The 17,983-nt window shown below is 38.3% G+C and overlaps 1 protein-coding gene across 5 annotated transcripts in view; it reads left to right on the forward strand.

The window, feature by feature from the left end:
- The window catches only part of SLC7A8 (solute carrier family 7 member 8), a 162,391-nt gene that overhangs the window by 113,446 nt on the left and 30,962 nt on the right, over positions 1-17,983 (forward strand). For all 5 annotated transcript variants that reach the window (XM_074234854.1, XM_074234857.1, XM_074234855.1 and 2 more), the window contains 2 exons: positions 7,447-7,651; positions 9,050-9,201. In XM_074234854.1, coding sequence (XP_074090955.1) covers positions 7,447-7,651; positions 9,050-9,201 — 357 coding nt within the window. The remainder of the gene's footprint in view (positions 1-7,446; positions 7,652-9,049; positions 9,202-17,983) is intronic.

Raw genomic sequence — 17,983 nt, forward strand, 5'->3', positions numbered from 1 at the left:
GATATTGCCCAGAGTTTCTTTCTCTATAATTTAGGGTTATCCTGCTTTCCTCATCTGTAAAATAAGGAGAGTAATAGCTTCTTTCCTCATTAATAAAATGGAATTTTTTATGTACTTATTCACTGGGCTATCAGGATCTAATTTTTTGAAATGTCTTATTGTACGCATAGGCAAATACTCAAAAAAAAGGAATAAAACCCTATTTTCTCAATCATTTAATTGTAGACCTATGCATTTAAATTTCAGTAACTTCCCCCATTGCCATGACTTAGATATAAAATCCTCCAATTGATCCTTCTATACATGGTCCTCTCTTCATATACTTATTAGCGCCTTTGGCTTCCTTGCTATATTTTTTTCTGTTTTGTTTTTGTTTGGCAGTGGGGTTGACTTGTCAAGTTTACACATTTACTAAGTATCAAATGTCTGAGGCTAGATTTGAACTCAAATTCTCTTGACTCTAGGACTGATGGTCTATCTAACCACTGCACCATCTGGAGGCCTTGGTCATTGTTATTCTTTGCACAAGAGTTTTCATCTCTTGGCTCCTGGACATTTTCACTGGTTGCCCTCCATGCCTGAACTTCTCTCCCCATTCATCTCCACCTTCTAGTTTCTCTGGGCTAAGTCTCATATTGTAAGAATCCTTTCCTGGTTACCCTCAATTCTACTCGTGTTCATCTCTAATTTATCCTGCTAATATCATGGTAGTACATAGTTTTTTGCAGATAGTCTTCCACATCAGACTGTAAACTCCTTAGGTGCAGGATTTTCTTTATTCTCAAGAGCCTAGGAGCTTAATAAAAATGCTTGTAGACTACCTGAATGACCCTGAACCATTTTGCAAAGAAAACAAAGGGTTGGAACTTTGATTATGATTTTTGAAAAAATGCTAATTTCCTTACAGAAACCTCATTTGCAGACTTACAAATTTGCAAATTAGAATTGATATATAAATATCACTTGTTACTATGTGGCTGATAATTAATAACTGAAAAAAATCCAAGCCATATGACATTATCAAAATAGGCATATCAAATAAGTTAATGGACTCCTCAGTCAAAAGAACATCAGTCCAGAATGAGATGAGTAAGAAAATAACAAAATACAAGGTAATCAGGAAAAGGTTAGGGACTTTTTAATCTGGAAGGGGAAAAGCAAACAGCAAATGCCTATTTGTATTCAGTCAAAGGAACATGGAAACAATCACTGAGCAGTAAAGGGCCAGTTTTCAAATAAGAGACACACACACACACACACACACACACACACACACACACACACACGTGTTGCCTGAGATGTGTAATTGTGAAAAAACTCCTTAGGGAAATTTTCATATGTGACTGATTTTCTGATCAACATAACCCTGAGTCCCATAGTTAAAGGTCTCTAAACATTAGGCAGAGGTGGTCCAGTTTCCCAGTTATATAGGGTTAGGTTCAAACTACGCAATAAACGTTTTCACACAGTTCCCATAACTGAATAGTTTTCTCACAAGACAGAAATTGAAGTAGTTCAATAATTGAATAGAAGGGGAACTCAGAATTGAGTCACAAGAAGGAATCATTATGGTTAACTCAATTCCCACAATTCTCATACTAGATTGGGAAAGGGAAAAAAACTTTTCTCTAGCACCATTAATACTTACTACTAATAATTAATTAGTATACTACTTAAATGTTGAAAAGCATGGGTGTTGTCATCATGACCATTTTTATAGATGTGGAAACTGAGGGTGATTTAGGTTATCATGTTGATTTAGTATGTAAGTATCTAGTAAGCATTAGAGCTAAAATTTGAACCCTGTTCTTTTTAAATCCAGATATTCTATACCACATTGCCACTAATGCAGTTCTATTGCTTAGTGGATGAATAGGATAGTACCCTCCTTTATGAGATGTGGATTAAACTTGGAAACCCTAAAATGAATCTTATTTTCAGGATCGAATATCCCAACATTTAAGAGGGTAAATTGCTCACCTTCACCTTCCTCTTATCCAAAGGTTTAACTTTGGCCTGGGTATCTCCCTAGATTTTCACTTTGCTCATAGGATTTTGATAAAATGAGGACCTTTGTTCTAATCTTTCAGTTATTCAAAACATATCTCAGATAAAAGCATGGTATTATATGCCAATCACCCCCAAATAAATAGGTAAAATTTTATTAGAGGTTAGAAGCACTTTTCTCATGTTTTTGTGATCTGTTTATCCAAAACCTTGAAAGAACAGAGACATTCTAGAAACGTTAAGAAAAAGAAGAGAAGTTTATGATTGTGGTGTTGTATCTGTCATAAATCTTGGGTGCAATTCTGATGCCTTTCATTCCAGAGGATTCTCTCTTTTCCACAGCACCCTTCTCCCTCACTTGCCCTTAACAAATGACACTTCTGACTCAGGAGAAATACTTTGGCTTATTTATTCCCACTCCTTTTTTTAGCACTTTAAGGGTCAAAGTCAAACTTTGGGGGTTTTTTTCCACCATTGATTGCTTTTCCTACTTCTTGAGCTAGTTTTATAGCCACTGGTTCAATTGCTTTTCTTTTACTGGTTTGGGTTGTCCTATAGATCTCTCAGCTGATAAAATTTTGCCCAGTCAAGGCATTTACTATCACTAGCAACCCAACTTTTTTTTTTTTTGCTAGGCAACGGGGTTAAGTGACTTGCTCCAGACCACACAGCTAGGTAATTATTAAGTGTCTGAGGCTGCATTTGAACTCAGGTACTCCTGACTCCAGGGTTGGTGCTTTATCCACTGCGCCACCTAGCTGCCCCAACCTAACTTCTTATTCAGGTACTTTGTTACCTCCTGTACACCACTGGCCACTGAAGATGACCTTGGACATTTTTCAATCTAAAATCATTAAGTTTTTAATGGCTTAGTTGAGCTGGGAAGAGACCCAACTTCTAAAAGCTTCTAATTCTACACCAGTAGAGTACTTTAAAGAGATAGATTTCTGTAAAATAAGCATGGAGAATTATTTGGAGAGGGAAGGCAACAACTTCATACAATCAGAAAAATTCAGAAACTCAGAACAGGTACAGTAAGTACTTTTGCTGTAGTTGAATTTCTGGACTTTAACTCTGACCACCAGACAGGAAAGTCCCTGACAGACTGTTAAGAGGGAAATGAGCTCCTTCATTTTTGTTCCTTTCAGTGTTTGAATTACAGTTCTTTTGGAAGCCATTCTTAAGTGGACTCTGTCTGCAGATTCTTCCAGTATTGATCTCACAACACAGCATTAGCATTTTTGGTATTAGAGAAAGCAATGTATTCTGGGCTGGGGAAAGAAACTGTCTTGCCTCTAAATGAGGCATTCTCATTTCCTTCTCTGGATGTATCTACCAGCTCTTAGTAGGAGAAGCACAGTCTGAAAAACTATGAAAATTAGATAGAAGTGAAAGTTTCAGGTTAGGATTAAAGCTAAAGTTTTCATAGCCTACAAGTTCAAACTTTTGGATGAAGGTTTGTTTTACTCATCGGCCATAAATCCTATGTCCCCTTCACCTAGACTATTTCTACACTAGTCCCAAACTACTAGAGAGAAAAGAATGGTGATTGGAAGGATTTTATAGACTCTTTCCCAGGATATTGGTATATCCTGTTTGGAGTCATTTCTACTATCTCAGTTTAACAATATCTTCTGAATGAGTAAAAAGTATTTAGTAAATCAGGGCTCTACTTAATGCTGTAGAATCAGAGAAAGGCAAAAACTACCTTCCTTACAAATTCTAATCAAGGAGATAAATCACCTTGAACCTAGTGGGAGGACATTAACATTAAATGGAATTGAGAAAAGCTTTAAAGAAGATGGAATTTTTTTTTGCAAATCAATGGATTCCAAGGTCACAGCTAGGTAATTTTTAGGTGTCTTGCACAGATTTGAATTCTGGTCCTCTAGCAGTCCCCAAAGTGGGTGGAATTTTAGCTGATTTTATGTTTAATCCTACAGGTACTAGGGAGTCAATGGAATTTGTTATAGATGGGTAGCATGTTTTCATTTTAGGAAGAATAAAAAAACCTTGCCACTGGAAAGGGACTTTAGAAGGTCTTTAGTCTAAACTGTACCTGGTTGGAAATTGCTTCTATAAAATTACTTAGAAATGGTCATCCAGGAGTGGCTAGGTAGTGTAGTGGATAAAGCACCGGTCCTGGAGTCGGTAGTACCTGGGTTCAAATCCGGTCTCAGACACTTAATAATTACCTATCTGTGTGGCCTTGGGCAAGCCACTTAACCCCATTGCCTTGCAAAAACTAAAAAAAAAAAAATGGTCTTCCAGCCTCCCCTTGCTGATAACAAGTGAGAGGGAACCTTCTGCTTCTTGAGGGTAGTCCTTTCCTCTTTTGGGTAACTAGTCAGGTTTTTTTCTTTATATCAAACCTAGATCTGCTTTGTTGTAACTTCTACCCATCACAAATCTAATCTTTCTTAGAAACATCTTGAAGATAATGATCTCACTTCCCAACAAGTGATTTTTTTTTCAATCAGTCATAAGCATTTATTATGCACCAGCTCTATTCCAGACACTGTGCTAGACTGGAGAAATACTAAGACAAAAGACAGTTCTTGTCTTCAAAGAGCAGGGATTTATAAAACAGGGGAAAAAACATGCATTCATATAAATATTGTGCTGGAGCCAACTTGAACCAACTAGACAGAGCTGACAAGTTTATGTAAATTAAATTTTAAAAGTTTTGTGGGCATAGTTTTTGTAGAGTCAGTTATTCAGTATTTGCCAGCACATTTTTTGTTGTTTATTATTGAGTCATGTCCAACTCTACTTGACCCTATTTGGAGTTTTCTAGGTCAAGACCTATCTTTCACCTTCTCTCACAAAATATAAATATACACCACATAAAGTTCACAGGTGACTACAAGAAGTTCATAGGTTAAGTTCTTTGGAGAAGCAGCTAAGATGTGTGTTTCAGTAGAAATAATGGAATTAAGGAAAGAAGAAAAAGCCACAAGCAGGGCTGGTGAAAACATCAAGGGGAAACTCGTGAGAGATGAACATTTCTCATTTTATAATTATTGTATTAAGACCAAGGTTTTTTTCCCTTTTCCTATCATCCAGAAACCACCCAGTGTGGGTAATTCTTTCAGAGATTTATTTACCCAGGCCAAATTGTAATCAGATTGTAAAAAATTCTAAATTTTGGCTAATGGGTAGGTTATTATTTACTGTATTTGATTTAGGTGATAAGTGGAAAGGTTGATTCTCCCTATTATCAAGGCAGTTGGTATGAATTTGATGTCTCTTTGACCAGATTTAGAGTGACCTAAGTCTAGTAAACCCTAGTAAAACTTCATTTTAATGTAACCACACCTCCCATTGTATTAACCAGTCTAATTTGATTGTCTAATCTTTGAAAGGTTTATAAACTGAAACCATACCTTTAGGAGTCTTTGGTGTAAGATAATTAGCCAAATGCCATTCTTTTTGTTAAAAAGACCAGTACATTAATAAATGACCAACTATATGTCTTAAACCTTTTTAATCAATATACTGGCAAAGTGGTTAAGTCATTTGTCTAGGGTCACTCCAGTCAAAGCTGAATTTAGGTCTTCCTGATTTCAGGCCCATTGTGCTTTTCAACTTTTTGGTATAATGGAAGGAGCAGAGTGAACAAAGTCTCCATCTACCTTATAGTTCAGACTCTGAGGAGTGATTTGACTTAGAACAAGTCACTTAACTCTTGTGATTCAGTTTCTTTATCTGTTCTATGGGAATTATAAAGCACTTTTCTGGGTTTAACCTTCCAAGGTTTTACCAAGGTCCCTTCTGACTCTAAAATTCTGTGATCTTGAAGTCTTTCAAGGTCATTTTCCTTTGCAATTTTGTTATGATTGTGTAAAATATTTTCCTAGTTCTTTTCACTTCATTCTAATACAAGGTTTACCTAGGTTTCTCTGAAACAATATTTGTCATTCCATATTGTTCAATAATCTTTCACATGCACAAACCATAATTTATGTTGTCATTTCTCAGTTAAAGGGTATGTAATTTGTTTCCAGTTTTTTTGACATGTCAATGCTACTCTAAATATTTTTGTCTATCTGCCAGCTTTCTTAGACCTCTTTGGAGTTTAGATTGTAGTGGTATTGCTGGGTCAAAGGGCATATACGATAACTTGGGGCATAGTTTCAGATTGCTTTCCAGAATGTCTGGAGTAATTTACAGCTCTTCCAATAATACAATAATATTCCTGTTTTCCCACAGCCCATCTAACTTTAAACATTATCAGATATAAGGCAGAACCTCAAAATTGCTTTAAATTATCTTTTTGTTTTCTAGTTCTTTGGAGCATTTTTTTTCATAACTTGATAGTTTGGATTTGTTCTGCCTCCTAAACATTTAGGGAAGAAGGCAGAGGCCTTGAGAACAAGGAAGTCCCCATGGCAAACCTTGATCTTTAGAAAAGACCAAGGCTTGAGAAATAGTGACTATGTAGATGATCACCTGACAAAGAAGTTTCCATGTCATTCCTTCACTCTCATCCTTGTGCCTAGTTTTTGAAAGTTTAATATGAACTGCTTTTGGAGCCTGGGGAAGTCTGAAGAAATCCTTTCCTCTCTTCCTATCCCTTGAGCAGAGACAATCTTTCTCCTCACCCAACCTCCACCATTAAAATGTAAATTCTTTATAATCCCAGTGTTAAGTACAGGGTCTTCACAAATAGTGAGCATTTAATAGATATTTGTTGAACTAATTTTTAATATATTTGCCATACATTCTGATTAGCCCAGATAATAGAATAAGAGCAGAACAAAGGGAATGCAAGATGTTTATGGTGGGGAGAGCATTATAATTAAACTGTAATGCTCTATTAAAAATTCCCATATAGGATTTAGATATGAAAATGGCAAACATAAATTATCTTATTTGGTGAAAATGTCCATACAAATTCATACTGCATACTGATATTATTGATTTTAAACTATCCCTATTCTTTCTGATCATAAAACTCCAATGGGTTCCCTTATTGCCTCCAGGATCAATGATAATCTCTAGGGTCTTCTCTTTGTTGTCTGACCCTTTGCCATCTTTCCAGTCTTCTTAAACTTTGCTCTTCAACATTGACCTCCTTTCCTGCTGTTCCTATAAGATATTCCCATTTTCTTTGGTTGTTTCCCTCCTATGCCTGAAATTCTTGTCCTCATTTTTGTTTTTTGACCTCCCTGATTTCCTTTCAAGATTCATTATAAATTGTGCCTTCTCCAAAAGACCTTTTCCATTTTCCTCTATTCCTTTCCTCCCCAAGAGCTTTCCCTCTGATATTGCCTCCAATTTAATCTGTATAAATTTTATTTCATGGACAAAAGGACTATTTTTCCCCTTATTTCATCTCTAGCAGCTACTTATCAGTCCTTGTCTCAGAGCAGGCACTTAATAAATGCTAATTTACTTGGTTTAACTAGACTTTTTCCTTTCTGTCTCCCCTTTTAGGAAACATCATTGGCTCAGGAATTTTTGTCTCACCCAAAGGTGTTCTGGAGAATGCTGGCTCTGTGGGTCTTGCTTTGATTATATGGATTGTAACAGGGCTCATCACAGCAGTGGGTGCCTTGTGTTATGCTGAACTTGGAGTTACTATCCCTAAATCTGGAGGAGACTATTCTTATGTGAAGGACATCTTTGGAGGCCTGGCTGGGTGAGCTTGTTACCTTGGGCACTGGGTACCTTTGGGTGGAAGGAGATGGATAACCTTGGAGATGGAGAAAGTACAGTTTAAGATCTCTTCTCTTGGGTTCCTTCTGCTCTTTCTTGGGTAGATGATTGGGGATTCTCAATGTCTATCATCTCCAGGCTTGATATCAATCTCCAATGTGCCCTAAGACCCTAAATACCATTCCTTGGAAAAGAGGGGCAGCAGAAGAAGTCTATCTGACTCAGATAACTAAATTTGAAGTTGCCCCCCCTTTTCATCTATTATTAGCCTAAGAAGGCTCTTATTTAAGAAAAGGTGTTGGTGCATGTTGGTGCACTTCTATCAGAATACATACCCTCTCAGAGGAGGCAGGGATAGGGGAAGAAGAGAAGGAGAAAGTTTTTTTTTAAATATGTCAAAATTTTTGCATGTCTCTTAGACCTCAATGTTGGTATGACACCATGTTGGGCATTTCTTTCTTTTTTTTTTTTTTTGCAAGGAAAATGGAGTTAAGCGGCTTGCCCATGGTCAATACAGCTATTAATTTTTAAGTGTCTGAGACCAGATTTGAACTCAGGTACTCCTGACTCTGGGGCCAGTGCTCTATCTACTGCACCACCTAGCTGCCCCTAGACATTTCTTAAAGTTGCTCCAATCTGATAATAATAGCACGAATAAGGTATAGGGTTCTGATACCTGAACTGGAGAGTGCCTCAAAATGGAAAACCAAACAGCTCTCATCATGGAGTTAACCTGTGACATCCCTAGATACATAAAACGATCTATTATTCTTGTTCGTTCATCTTCACTAATGAGATTGGTCATCTTCCACATCACTGGAAGAAATACAAATCCTGCATTTCCCACATTAACGAGGCTCACTACTATTAGGGGAAGCCTCAATTATGTTCTTACATAGAAGTCCTATCCATAGTTCTTTCACACACACATAGCTTTGCCCTATCCTTTAAAGAACTCTAATTCTCCTCAATCACACCTATTCAGTTGCTTCAGAGACTGTACCTACCTTCCTTGGATCTGGCAGGGTATTGCAAGAAATATGTTTGGTTCCCCCTCCCTCACTGAGGAACCAGAGCAGAGAAAACTTAGATGGGATAATCTATACTAATAAATGCCTTTGCTATTACTTGCTGAAACATTAACTAATAATTGTTCATAAAACATCACATCCTGAAAGAACATGCTTCTCACTTCTTTGTGGTTTAGCATCTTCATAAACTTGAAGAGAAAGGGTATTATTCCCTTCTAACACCCTCCCTTTCCCCAAAAGTCACCCTAAGTTTTCTCCAGTGCCCTTTTTTTGGGAGCAAGTTGTACCTCTGCTGCCTTTGAAAGGAAGAAACTCATTGGATTCATGCTGTGACCTCTTCTTCCCATCAGGTTCCTAAGACTGTGGATTGCTGTGCTTGTAATCTACCCCACCAACCAGGCGGTCATTGCTCTCACCTTCTCCAATTATGTGCTACAACCACTCTTCCCCACCTGTTTTCCTCCAGAGTCTGGGCTTCGACTCCTGGCGGGAGTCTGTTTATGTGAGTACCTGCTTTTCCTCTTCATCTGGGTGCCCTCCCTAGCAGCCCTTGTGTTCCTGATTCTATTCTGTCTTATTATTTCTTCTCCCTTAACCTACATTCCACTTGTTGATATCTAGAGAATCTCTTGAATTTGCAAGTGTCTACTGTGGTTCTCATCAGACTTGTCAGGTGTCAAGGAAGTGGGGTCCATACCCACCTATCTCTTAACCTATGAACAGACATCCCATACAAAAGATTTATAAGATAGGGCTCATGCACTTGAGAAGGTTACATTTCAGCTGGGTGGACAAAGTACAAATAAAGGAGAGGCAATATTTAGCATAGATTGGCAATTATGGGTCTGTCACTTAACTTCATAGAGTTTTGTAAGCTTTTTTTGCAAGGTAAATGGGGTTAAGTGGTTTGCCCAAGGCCACACAGCTAGGTAATTATTAAGTATATGAGGCCTGATTTGAACTCAGGTACTCCTGACTCCAGGGCCAGTGCTCTATTCACTGTGCCACCTAGCCGCCCCCAACTTCATAGATCTTTGTTTTTTTCCATCTGGGAAGTGGAATTGAGAATACTTATACTGAGCTAAGAAGGTTGCTGTGAAGAAACTGCTTTGTTAAAAAAAAATGCAAAGCATTATATCAATAGGAGCTGTAGGAAACAGTATATATGGTCACACATACTCTATGTGTATATAGATGTATTATACACATGTATATACACCTGCTCACACATACACATATATAACAGCTTGGGATAGGAACTGGACCCATGATTGATTTCATTAATATAGGATACTGGCTAGATAAAGAAAATCAGATTACTAATGTAGGTAAGTACCTTTTCTGCAACTTGAAGGCTTAGAGAGTTATCTAGATCTAGAGCCCTGAATGTTAAAGTGAATTTCCCAGTGTCACACAACCTGTTTGTATCAGGTGACTGGGTCTTCTTGGATCCAAGATCAGCTGCCTGTCCACTGTACCTGTTGCCTTTCATGTGACAGGTTGACCCAAGAATCTTAGGACAGTTTTAAGCTTTAAGAACCTGCTTTAGGAAACCGAGACTCTGATCTAAAAATATCTTAAAACTATACTAAGATTTTGAGAACACTGTGTTCATATGCAATTATTATACACAGTGTGTATGTTCACATACTCTGCTCTGCCATGTGGACTTTGGAGCAGGAGCATATGAAGATATTCTTTAACTGTTTCCACACCCCTTCACCGAGGGCCCTTTTGATTGACTCCTGAGCCAGAGCATGTTCATACAACTCCCATAGAGCCATACCGATGTCTCTTTCTTCTCCCTTGTGTTTGAGGGAGTAGACAATAGCTGGATTTAAGCTTGCAGGTGAATGAATGATAAGATCCCATCTCTGCCTATGCTAAATGAAATGCTGTAGTTGGTTTGGTTAGTTTTTTTTCCCCTGAAGCTCCTGCAACTAAATCCCAACTCACAAAGTCTTAACCTTTCCATGAATCCCTACAACAGTGATCAGTCTAGAGCTTGAATGCAGATAATGAATTAGACTGCCCGATTTCCATTTAATAGCATCACATGGGCAAAGGTCCCACAGAATAAGCCAGAATTGACAGGTGTCAGTCTGCTTTATTAGAGGAACTACCTGAATCGAATAAATCACAGATCTTGTGTATGTGTGTGTGTGCGCACATCTTCTGGATGAAAATATATATACATATACATATACATATACATATACATATACATATACATATATATACACACATATACATATACACACATATACATATATATATGTTAAAGGCCCCACTTCTAGAGTTCTAAGTTTAACTGTCCTCTCTACCCACCCACCCTTTCCAAAATCAAGCTTCCAACTCAAACAATTTACTGAGGCTCTACTACCTAAATCCCATAAGGCAATCTTGAACGGGTTTATAGGTTAGATTATTGAACATCAATCATTCAAAAGTGGTGTTCCAAGGTCCCAATCCCTTTTGTTCAGGCATACTGCTGAAGGCTGGGGAGATTTTTAAGAAGATAGTGACTGCTAATTCTTTACAATGCTCAGGGGATACAACTTTGCACCAATACTGACCCTTGCAATGGGTGGGCTATCTTTGGCACTGGTGTCACAAGTTGACAGTTCTTGATAGGGGGCATTGCCTTCCAAGGGACTCCTATGATTATGGAAGATTATTTTTTAGTAGGTAAAGAAGAAAATATCTACTACCCTCATGAGGGTTTCAAATATATACTCACCTGTTTGCTCCAGTTTAGATAGCATTGGGTAGATAGCATTGGGGACTGCCAGTCAGTAATGCTTGTAGCTCCAAGGAGGAGCTCTTTGGAAGGCAGCAATAGTTTTCTGCCATTTGCTACTGGACAGACTCACAGTTTGGAGGAACTCTGAAAAACAACCAAAATACTGGCCGCTGCTATTTATGTCTCATGGGGGAGCACACAGACACACAATTTCCTCTTTCCTGCTGATGTTACCAAAAGTCTATTAGGCTGGACCTAGATAGTATCATGGATTCTGAGAGCTGGAAGGAAACTTTAGTTGTCATGGAGTTCATGCTCTTAAGATTAGACAGCTTCTTCACAACAGGGCAAGAAAATACTCCCATGACAGGTCAGCAGGTAGAGTTCCTGCTACTTTGCCCTACATCTCCAAAGCATGTGAAGTTCTTCCTCTACTCAGGCTACTGGGCACATAACCCCTTTGGCACATGCACCCCACTGTCTTCTCCCAGTCAGGCCAGATTGCCTTGAGCCTTTTTAGATAGATAAGCATCTCTTCTAGTTTTTAATAGATCCAGAGAGGTAGATTTCACAATCTCTGTCAGCAACCTCTTCCAGCACCTGACAAGTGCTAGGGATAGAGCCAAGTGGCCAAAGAATGTTAAAGCCTGGCTTGTAGCATTGATCATAAGACTCATAGACTAGAAAGGATCACCAAAGGTCATTTGATTTATGTAGTCCCCAGAATTTCTAGGTTCAATTGTACCTAAATTATCTCTGATGGCCAATTTATCAACCTCATTAGACTCCAGAAAGAATAATTTCAAAATCTCCCTTGCTAATAAGTTCCCATTTCTTAGCAACCTCATAGGTTAAAAAAAAATTCCAGTTTTTTGCCTAAATTCTTCTTACTCTAACTTTATAATCTGAGTCTTTTCTCATTCCTCTAAAGACAGAAGAAAACGACTAAAGGTCTGAATCCTACTTACCTGACCTTTGGTAAAATCACTTAACTTCACTTTCAGTGTTGGGCTTGATGATCTCTAGGATTCATTCTGTGATTCCATATTGTAATGATCTTAAAGAAATTCTTCCAGAGTTAAATCTATGAAATCTCTGGGTACAACTGCCTGTATTTTAAACAACTATTAAAGATGCATTCCCTTCTTCCCCCTATCAATCATTATTTTTCCCCATCAATCAATAGATATTAAGTTCCTACTATTCAAAATCAAGCTCCTTATTCCATTCCCCAATATCCTTTTCTTTAGATCAAGTATCCCAAATTCCTTTTGCCCAGGGTCACACAACTAGGTAATTAATTATTAAGTTTCTGAGGCCGATTTTGAACTCAGGTACTCCTGACTCCAGGGCCAGTGCTCTCTATTCACTGTGCCACCTAGTTGCCCTCCCACAATTCCTTTTAACCTTAAAGAGCTTGTTTTTAATCACTTTTCCCCAGATCTCCCACGGAGTTCCTCACATTTTCTTGATATGTAACTAATATCGAATGTAGCAATTTATTTAATATGGATTGGAATTAGGTTGACAGGAAAATTTATCTTGCAAGAGAAGCTTCATTTAAAGGGACAACCCATGTCAGAGGTGGCTTATTTAAAACACCCCTTGTGATTTTGAGTTGAGTTTGACAGCATTTATTTTTTTCTAGAGTTGTAAGAGATAAGAGATAAAGAGATAAGAATGATAGAAATGAGAAGGGGAAGGAAACAGAATTTATAGTTACCTATTATGTGACTGGCACAGTGTTAATTGCTTTATGAATATTATCTCATTGATCCTCATAACCCTGGGTGGAAGGAACTATTATTATCCCTATTTTCCAGTGGAGGAAACTGAGCTGAACAGATTTGTATGACTTACTGGGGCTGGATTTTAACTCGGGTCTTCCTAGCTCCAGGAGTAGCACTAATCCATTGTACCACTTACAGGAACGATTTGCTTTAGAAACCTTAGTTTATGCTATTGTATTATTGGCATTCAAGATAGTGGGTAGAAAAGCCATCTGCTTGCCACATCCTCATTAGAGGGTCTGGGTTCCAATTTTGACTTAAGATCTTGGACTGATCTTTTTTTTTTTAGATTTTTGCAAAGCAAATGGGGTTAGGTGGCTTGCCCAAGGCCACACAGCTAGGTAATTATTAAGTGTCTGAGGTCGGATTTGAACCCAGGTACTCCTGACTCCAGGGCTGGTGCTTTATACACTGTGCCACCTAGCTGCCCCCAGATCTTTTTTTTTCCTTCTGGTATGTTTTCCTCAGGTATTAAAGGAGTTGGTTGAAATGAGTTCCCAGTTCTCTTCTCTTAACTCTATATAATCTTCAAATTCAACTTCTCAATTTTACATATAAGGAAATTAAGCCCAAAGAGGGTGAGTAGTAAAGTTGGTATATGAAGTTTTCATGATATTTTCCCCTTTAGAAGTGGAAATGGAATGTCCCAAAACTTGTCTACTCCAAACCTTTTTTTCCCCTATTTCCCACCACAGGAAAGAGAAATTTTGTGTTTGTTGTTGTTTTTAAATGTGAGTTAGTGTGAGAGAATCTGAAAAATAGGGAGGGAAAAACTGCTATGTAATAGGGAAATATCCCTTTGGACAAATCAGTGGTAGGGAATGGATGTATGCTTAGCAAATTTTGAGTTTTAAGACTGCCTGGATGGGGGAGGTATTTGAGTGGGGTATCCATTATGGGACTACTTTGAAAGAGATCTGAGATATGAAGTGCCAGGGGAAGGAGGAAAGGAGGGGAAGAGGAAAGAACCTGCTGCAACTGGTTTGCTTTTGCTGTGCCTTGGTGGGTGGGGAAGGGGGAGGAGTGAGGACCGAAGCCTTGGATAGATTTGTGCAATACAGCTGCTGCTTGGAGTGGTTTCATTATTCAGGTCAAAGCTGATTATTCACTGCTGAGTCAGCAAAAATCTCCCCAACCTACAGAGCTTCAGAAAAGAGAAGGATTGTACATTATAATTAAAAGAAAAGCTCTTCTCCCATCCCATCCAGAGAATGTGTGTTTTTGGTGGGAGAAAGAAAAGCAGAGGGGAACAGCCCTTTTTGTGCTCTTTTTATCTGGTTATGAGAATTTTAAAATTGTTTTTATGTGTGATTGGGGGAGAAAATAAAAAATTCGATAAAAATTTAAAAAGCACTTCTGGTTATAACCAACTCAAAGTGGTGACTACAGAGAAAGCAGCAGGTTATTATCCTGGGCAATCCTTCCTTTCTCTCTTTTCCTGCTTCCAGTGGGCACCCCACCCCCACCCCTTTCCTTGATCTGTTTGTCTACTTCTGTATTCGGGAACATGCTGACCCTGCAAAGTTAGTTCATGCAACTCCTGGGCTCCTTCCTTGCTTCCAGGGTCACTGGTTCTCTCCAACTCCCTCTCCCTTGTTTTTCATTCCTCTTCCCACCTTTTCCCCTTAAACAGGTTTTCCCTTTGCTTAGATAATGAAAGACCAAGGGAAATAAATTTTTCTATTTAGGTTTCCATCTTTTCCCCTGAGATTCCAGAAGGACTAGGTTTCCTTGGCCTCAAATGCCCATCATGTTACTTTCCCTAATCTGATGGTAAAGGGAACAGGGTTTCATTTCATGTATAATTTCTGACCCTGAACTACCTTGCAGTTATATAACAGATTAAATACCGAGCAGCAATTGGAAAGATTTAATAGGTAGATGATAATAAACATTCTGTTTTGCATATCACTTACTAATCAATAATATTCAAGTATACAAAACTTTTCCCCCTATCTCCTAACCCATTCTTGCTTTTGTTTCTTTCTTCCCAAAAGTCCCAAGTTCTTTTTTCTCTCCTCATCGCCCCTTACCTGTGCCATGAACATTTCATGAATAACTATACAGACCTTTCTTTGGGCTCCAAGAAACTAGTTTGACGTCAGCCTAGACAGACTCAGTGTCAAATGGTGGATCAAGCTACGATTGGGTTATTATTTACTCCAAAATGTTATAATCATAATCATCTTAATGCCCTATACTTGTATAGAACATAAATATTCTCTAGTTCAACCCCCTTCATTTTCCAGTTGTGGAAAATGGAGAACCTAAATGACTTTCCTAAGGTCATACAGGCAAAAATAAGTAGCTGACATAAAGGAAGGTGGGCATTTTGTTCTTCCTATTTTACAGATAAGAAAACTGAGACTCAAATGGAATTAAATTGGCTTATTCAAGGTCATATAGCTAATAAATGTTAGAGCTAGGGCTAGTACTGGGCTTGAAGCCCAGTGTTTTTCTTATTCTATCATACTGTACAAACTGGGTACAGATAGGCAGTTACAGGTACAAAGAATCTTTACTTAACTGACCTTTGATAGGTAAGATATAGTATTCTATATAGTAAGATACAGTGTTCTATATAAATTAGGAAGAATGTAGAGATTTCCTCATAGAGGTTCCTTTGACCATCAACTGAACTGTAGCCTTTTCTTAGCCCACTTCTTTCTTCTTCTCTGATTCTATAAGAAATCTATATTTCCCTCTGAGTTCCATTGTGCTTCTATTTCTATTTAAAGGCTTTGGATACATCAGCATCATTTCTTTTGGTTGTCAAAAACATTTTAGGTTCATTATCTGAACCCTGGGTCCATCTTGTATCTGACCTGGGATTCCTCCAGACTGACAGACAGGTAACAAATATTTGCTAAAACATCTAACTGTGTGCTAAGCCTTGGAATACAAATATAACAAAAAAGAAAGACAATACCTATTGTTAAGGTGCTTATTTCCAAAGGAACCTGACAGGGGTGCTAAGGCAGCGATACCTATGCAGAGGCATGGTGACAAGTTCCAAAAGTCAGCAGCAGATTTAAGAGTAGAATAAAAGGGTGCCAGTCTAGTCCCTTCCACAAACCATTTGGGACAAGGGAGACCAGGACCTCTTAGTGTTTTCCTATACTATAATGAAGTCATCAAGCTTTCCAAATCATGGTCTGTAGTCCTGGACTTTGTTCAGAGTCAGCCTGAAGAAATGATTGCCCCAGACAATTTTTTGGATCCTTTCTATATTCTCTTAAGAATCGTTTTAAGGAAAGGTATATATTTATAGTGAAGGAGAGAAACTGAAAAGGATTGGGGGCAGCAGTTATGTTAACTGCCTTCAAATATTGAAGAGTTGTCAGTGAAAGAATTAGACTTATTTAATTTGGCCCAGAGGGTAAAGTTGAAGAATACAAGGCAAAGTGACAACTAGCTGGTATGGTGGATAGATGAATCTTCCTGAAATCAGATCTGGCCTCAGAATCTTACTAGCTGTGTGAACTCAGACAAATCTCTTAATCCTTATCTGTAAAATGATTGGAGGAGGAAATAGCAAATCAATCCAGTATCTTTGCCAAGGAAACTCCCAATGGACTCACAAAGAGTCAGATAAGACTCAACAGCAACATGGCAAAAGTCACCAAAGAGAGATTTTTAGTTACAGAAAGAATTAATTCCCAAATTAGCAGGAGATAAATCACAAATAGGCTAGAGTGAATAGCTAGCTACCTCTGAGTTAAGGATCTCCAAAAGCACAATGTGCAGTTTTGGGACATAATGTACTTTCTACTATTGGAATGAAGCTTGGATGACCTTTTGTCCAAGATGTCAAAAGAGCGATTTCTGGATTCAAGGATAGGTTTGTCTATTTGACCTCAGAGATGATGCTTTGAATTTATATTCTCTGATTCTACATACCATTTAGGACTAGGGATTGCCAAAGGTTCTCACTGATCCTTCAGAAATCACTCTAGAGGTTTTTAAATTTTTTGAAGTCATGGACCCCTTGGGCACTCCTCTTCTTAAAACTTTCAAATATTTAAAATAAAATACATAGGATTGCAAAAGACTCATTTTTGTGTAGTAACATTCACGGACCTCACCTTCTCTAGGCTAAAGCATAACCTCTTGTGTATGTCTTTCTCTGTCCCATGCATTCAGAACTTGGCTATTAAAGACTGGTCTGTAAGCATTAGGCAATGAGTTGACTTTTATGTAAGAATTTGCCTGGCCCACCCTAGGAAAAGAATTAGCTATCTAGGGAGCTTCCACTAAGCTCTAACTAGCTCTGGCTCCTTATTTCTGTTTTTCCTGATCTCCTTTCTATGGTCAGGAACGACTTCTGGCTAGCAGAGAAAAAGAGAAGTACTTAGCTCTTGTGAAATGCTGAGCACTGTATTTAGTCTCCTTGGCTGATCCAAGCCCAGGCTGGTGATTCAGCAGTAACTCCTGGCCAGGCAGCTGGCACAGAAGAGGGCAAGATTAGAGGAAAGAGTAAGGCGGGAGAGAGAACAAGGGAGGACTGAAGACTGGCTTGAAAAGAAACTATGGGTTATGAAGTAAGGAAGACCAAATGGGGGGCAGCTAGGTGGTGCAGTGGATAGAGAGCACTGCCCCTGAAGTCAGGAGGACCTGACTTAATTATCTAACTGTTGTTACCTTGGGCAAGTCATTTAACCTCATTGCCTTAAATTAAAAAGAAAAAAGACCAAATGTTACATTCAGGGAACAAAAGCAAGCTTTCAGATGACTGGTTTGATTTTAGGTAA

The sequence above is a fragment of the Macrotis lagotis genome, chromosome 4 (genome assembly GCF_037893015.1).
Source record: "Macrotis lagotis isolate mMagLag1 chromosome 4, bilby.v1.9.chrom.fasta, whole genome shotgun sequence".
In the NCBI taxonomy this organism is placed as follows: domain Eukaryota; kingdom Metazoa; phylum Chordata; class Mammalia; order Peramelemorphia; family Peramelidae; genus Macrotis; species Macrotis lagotis.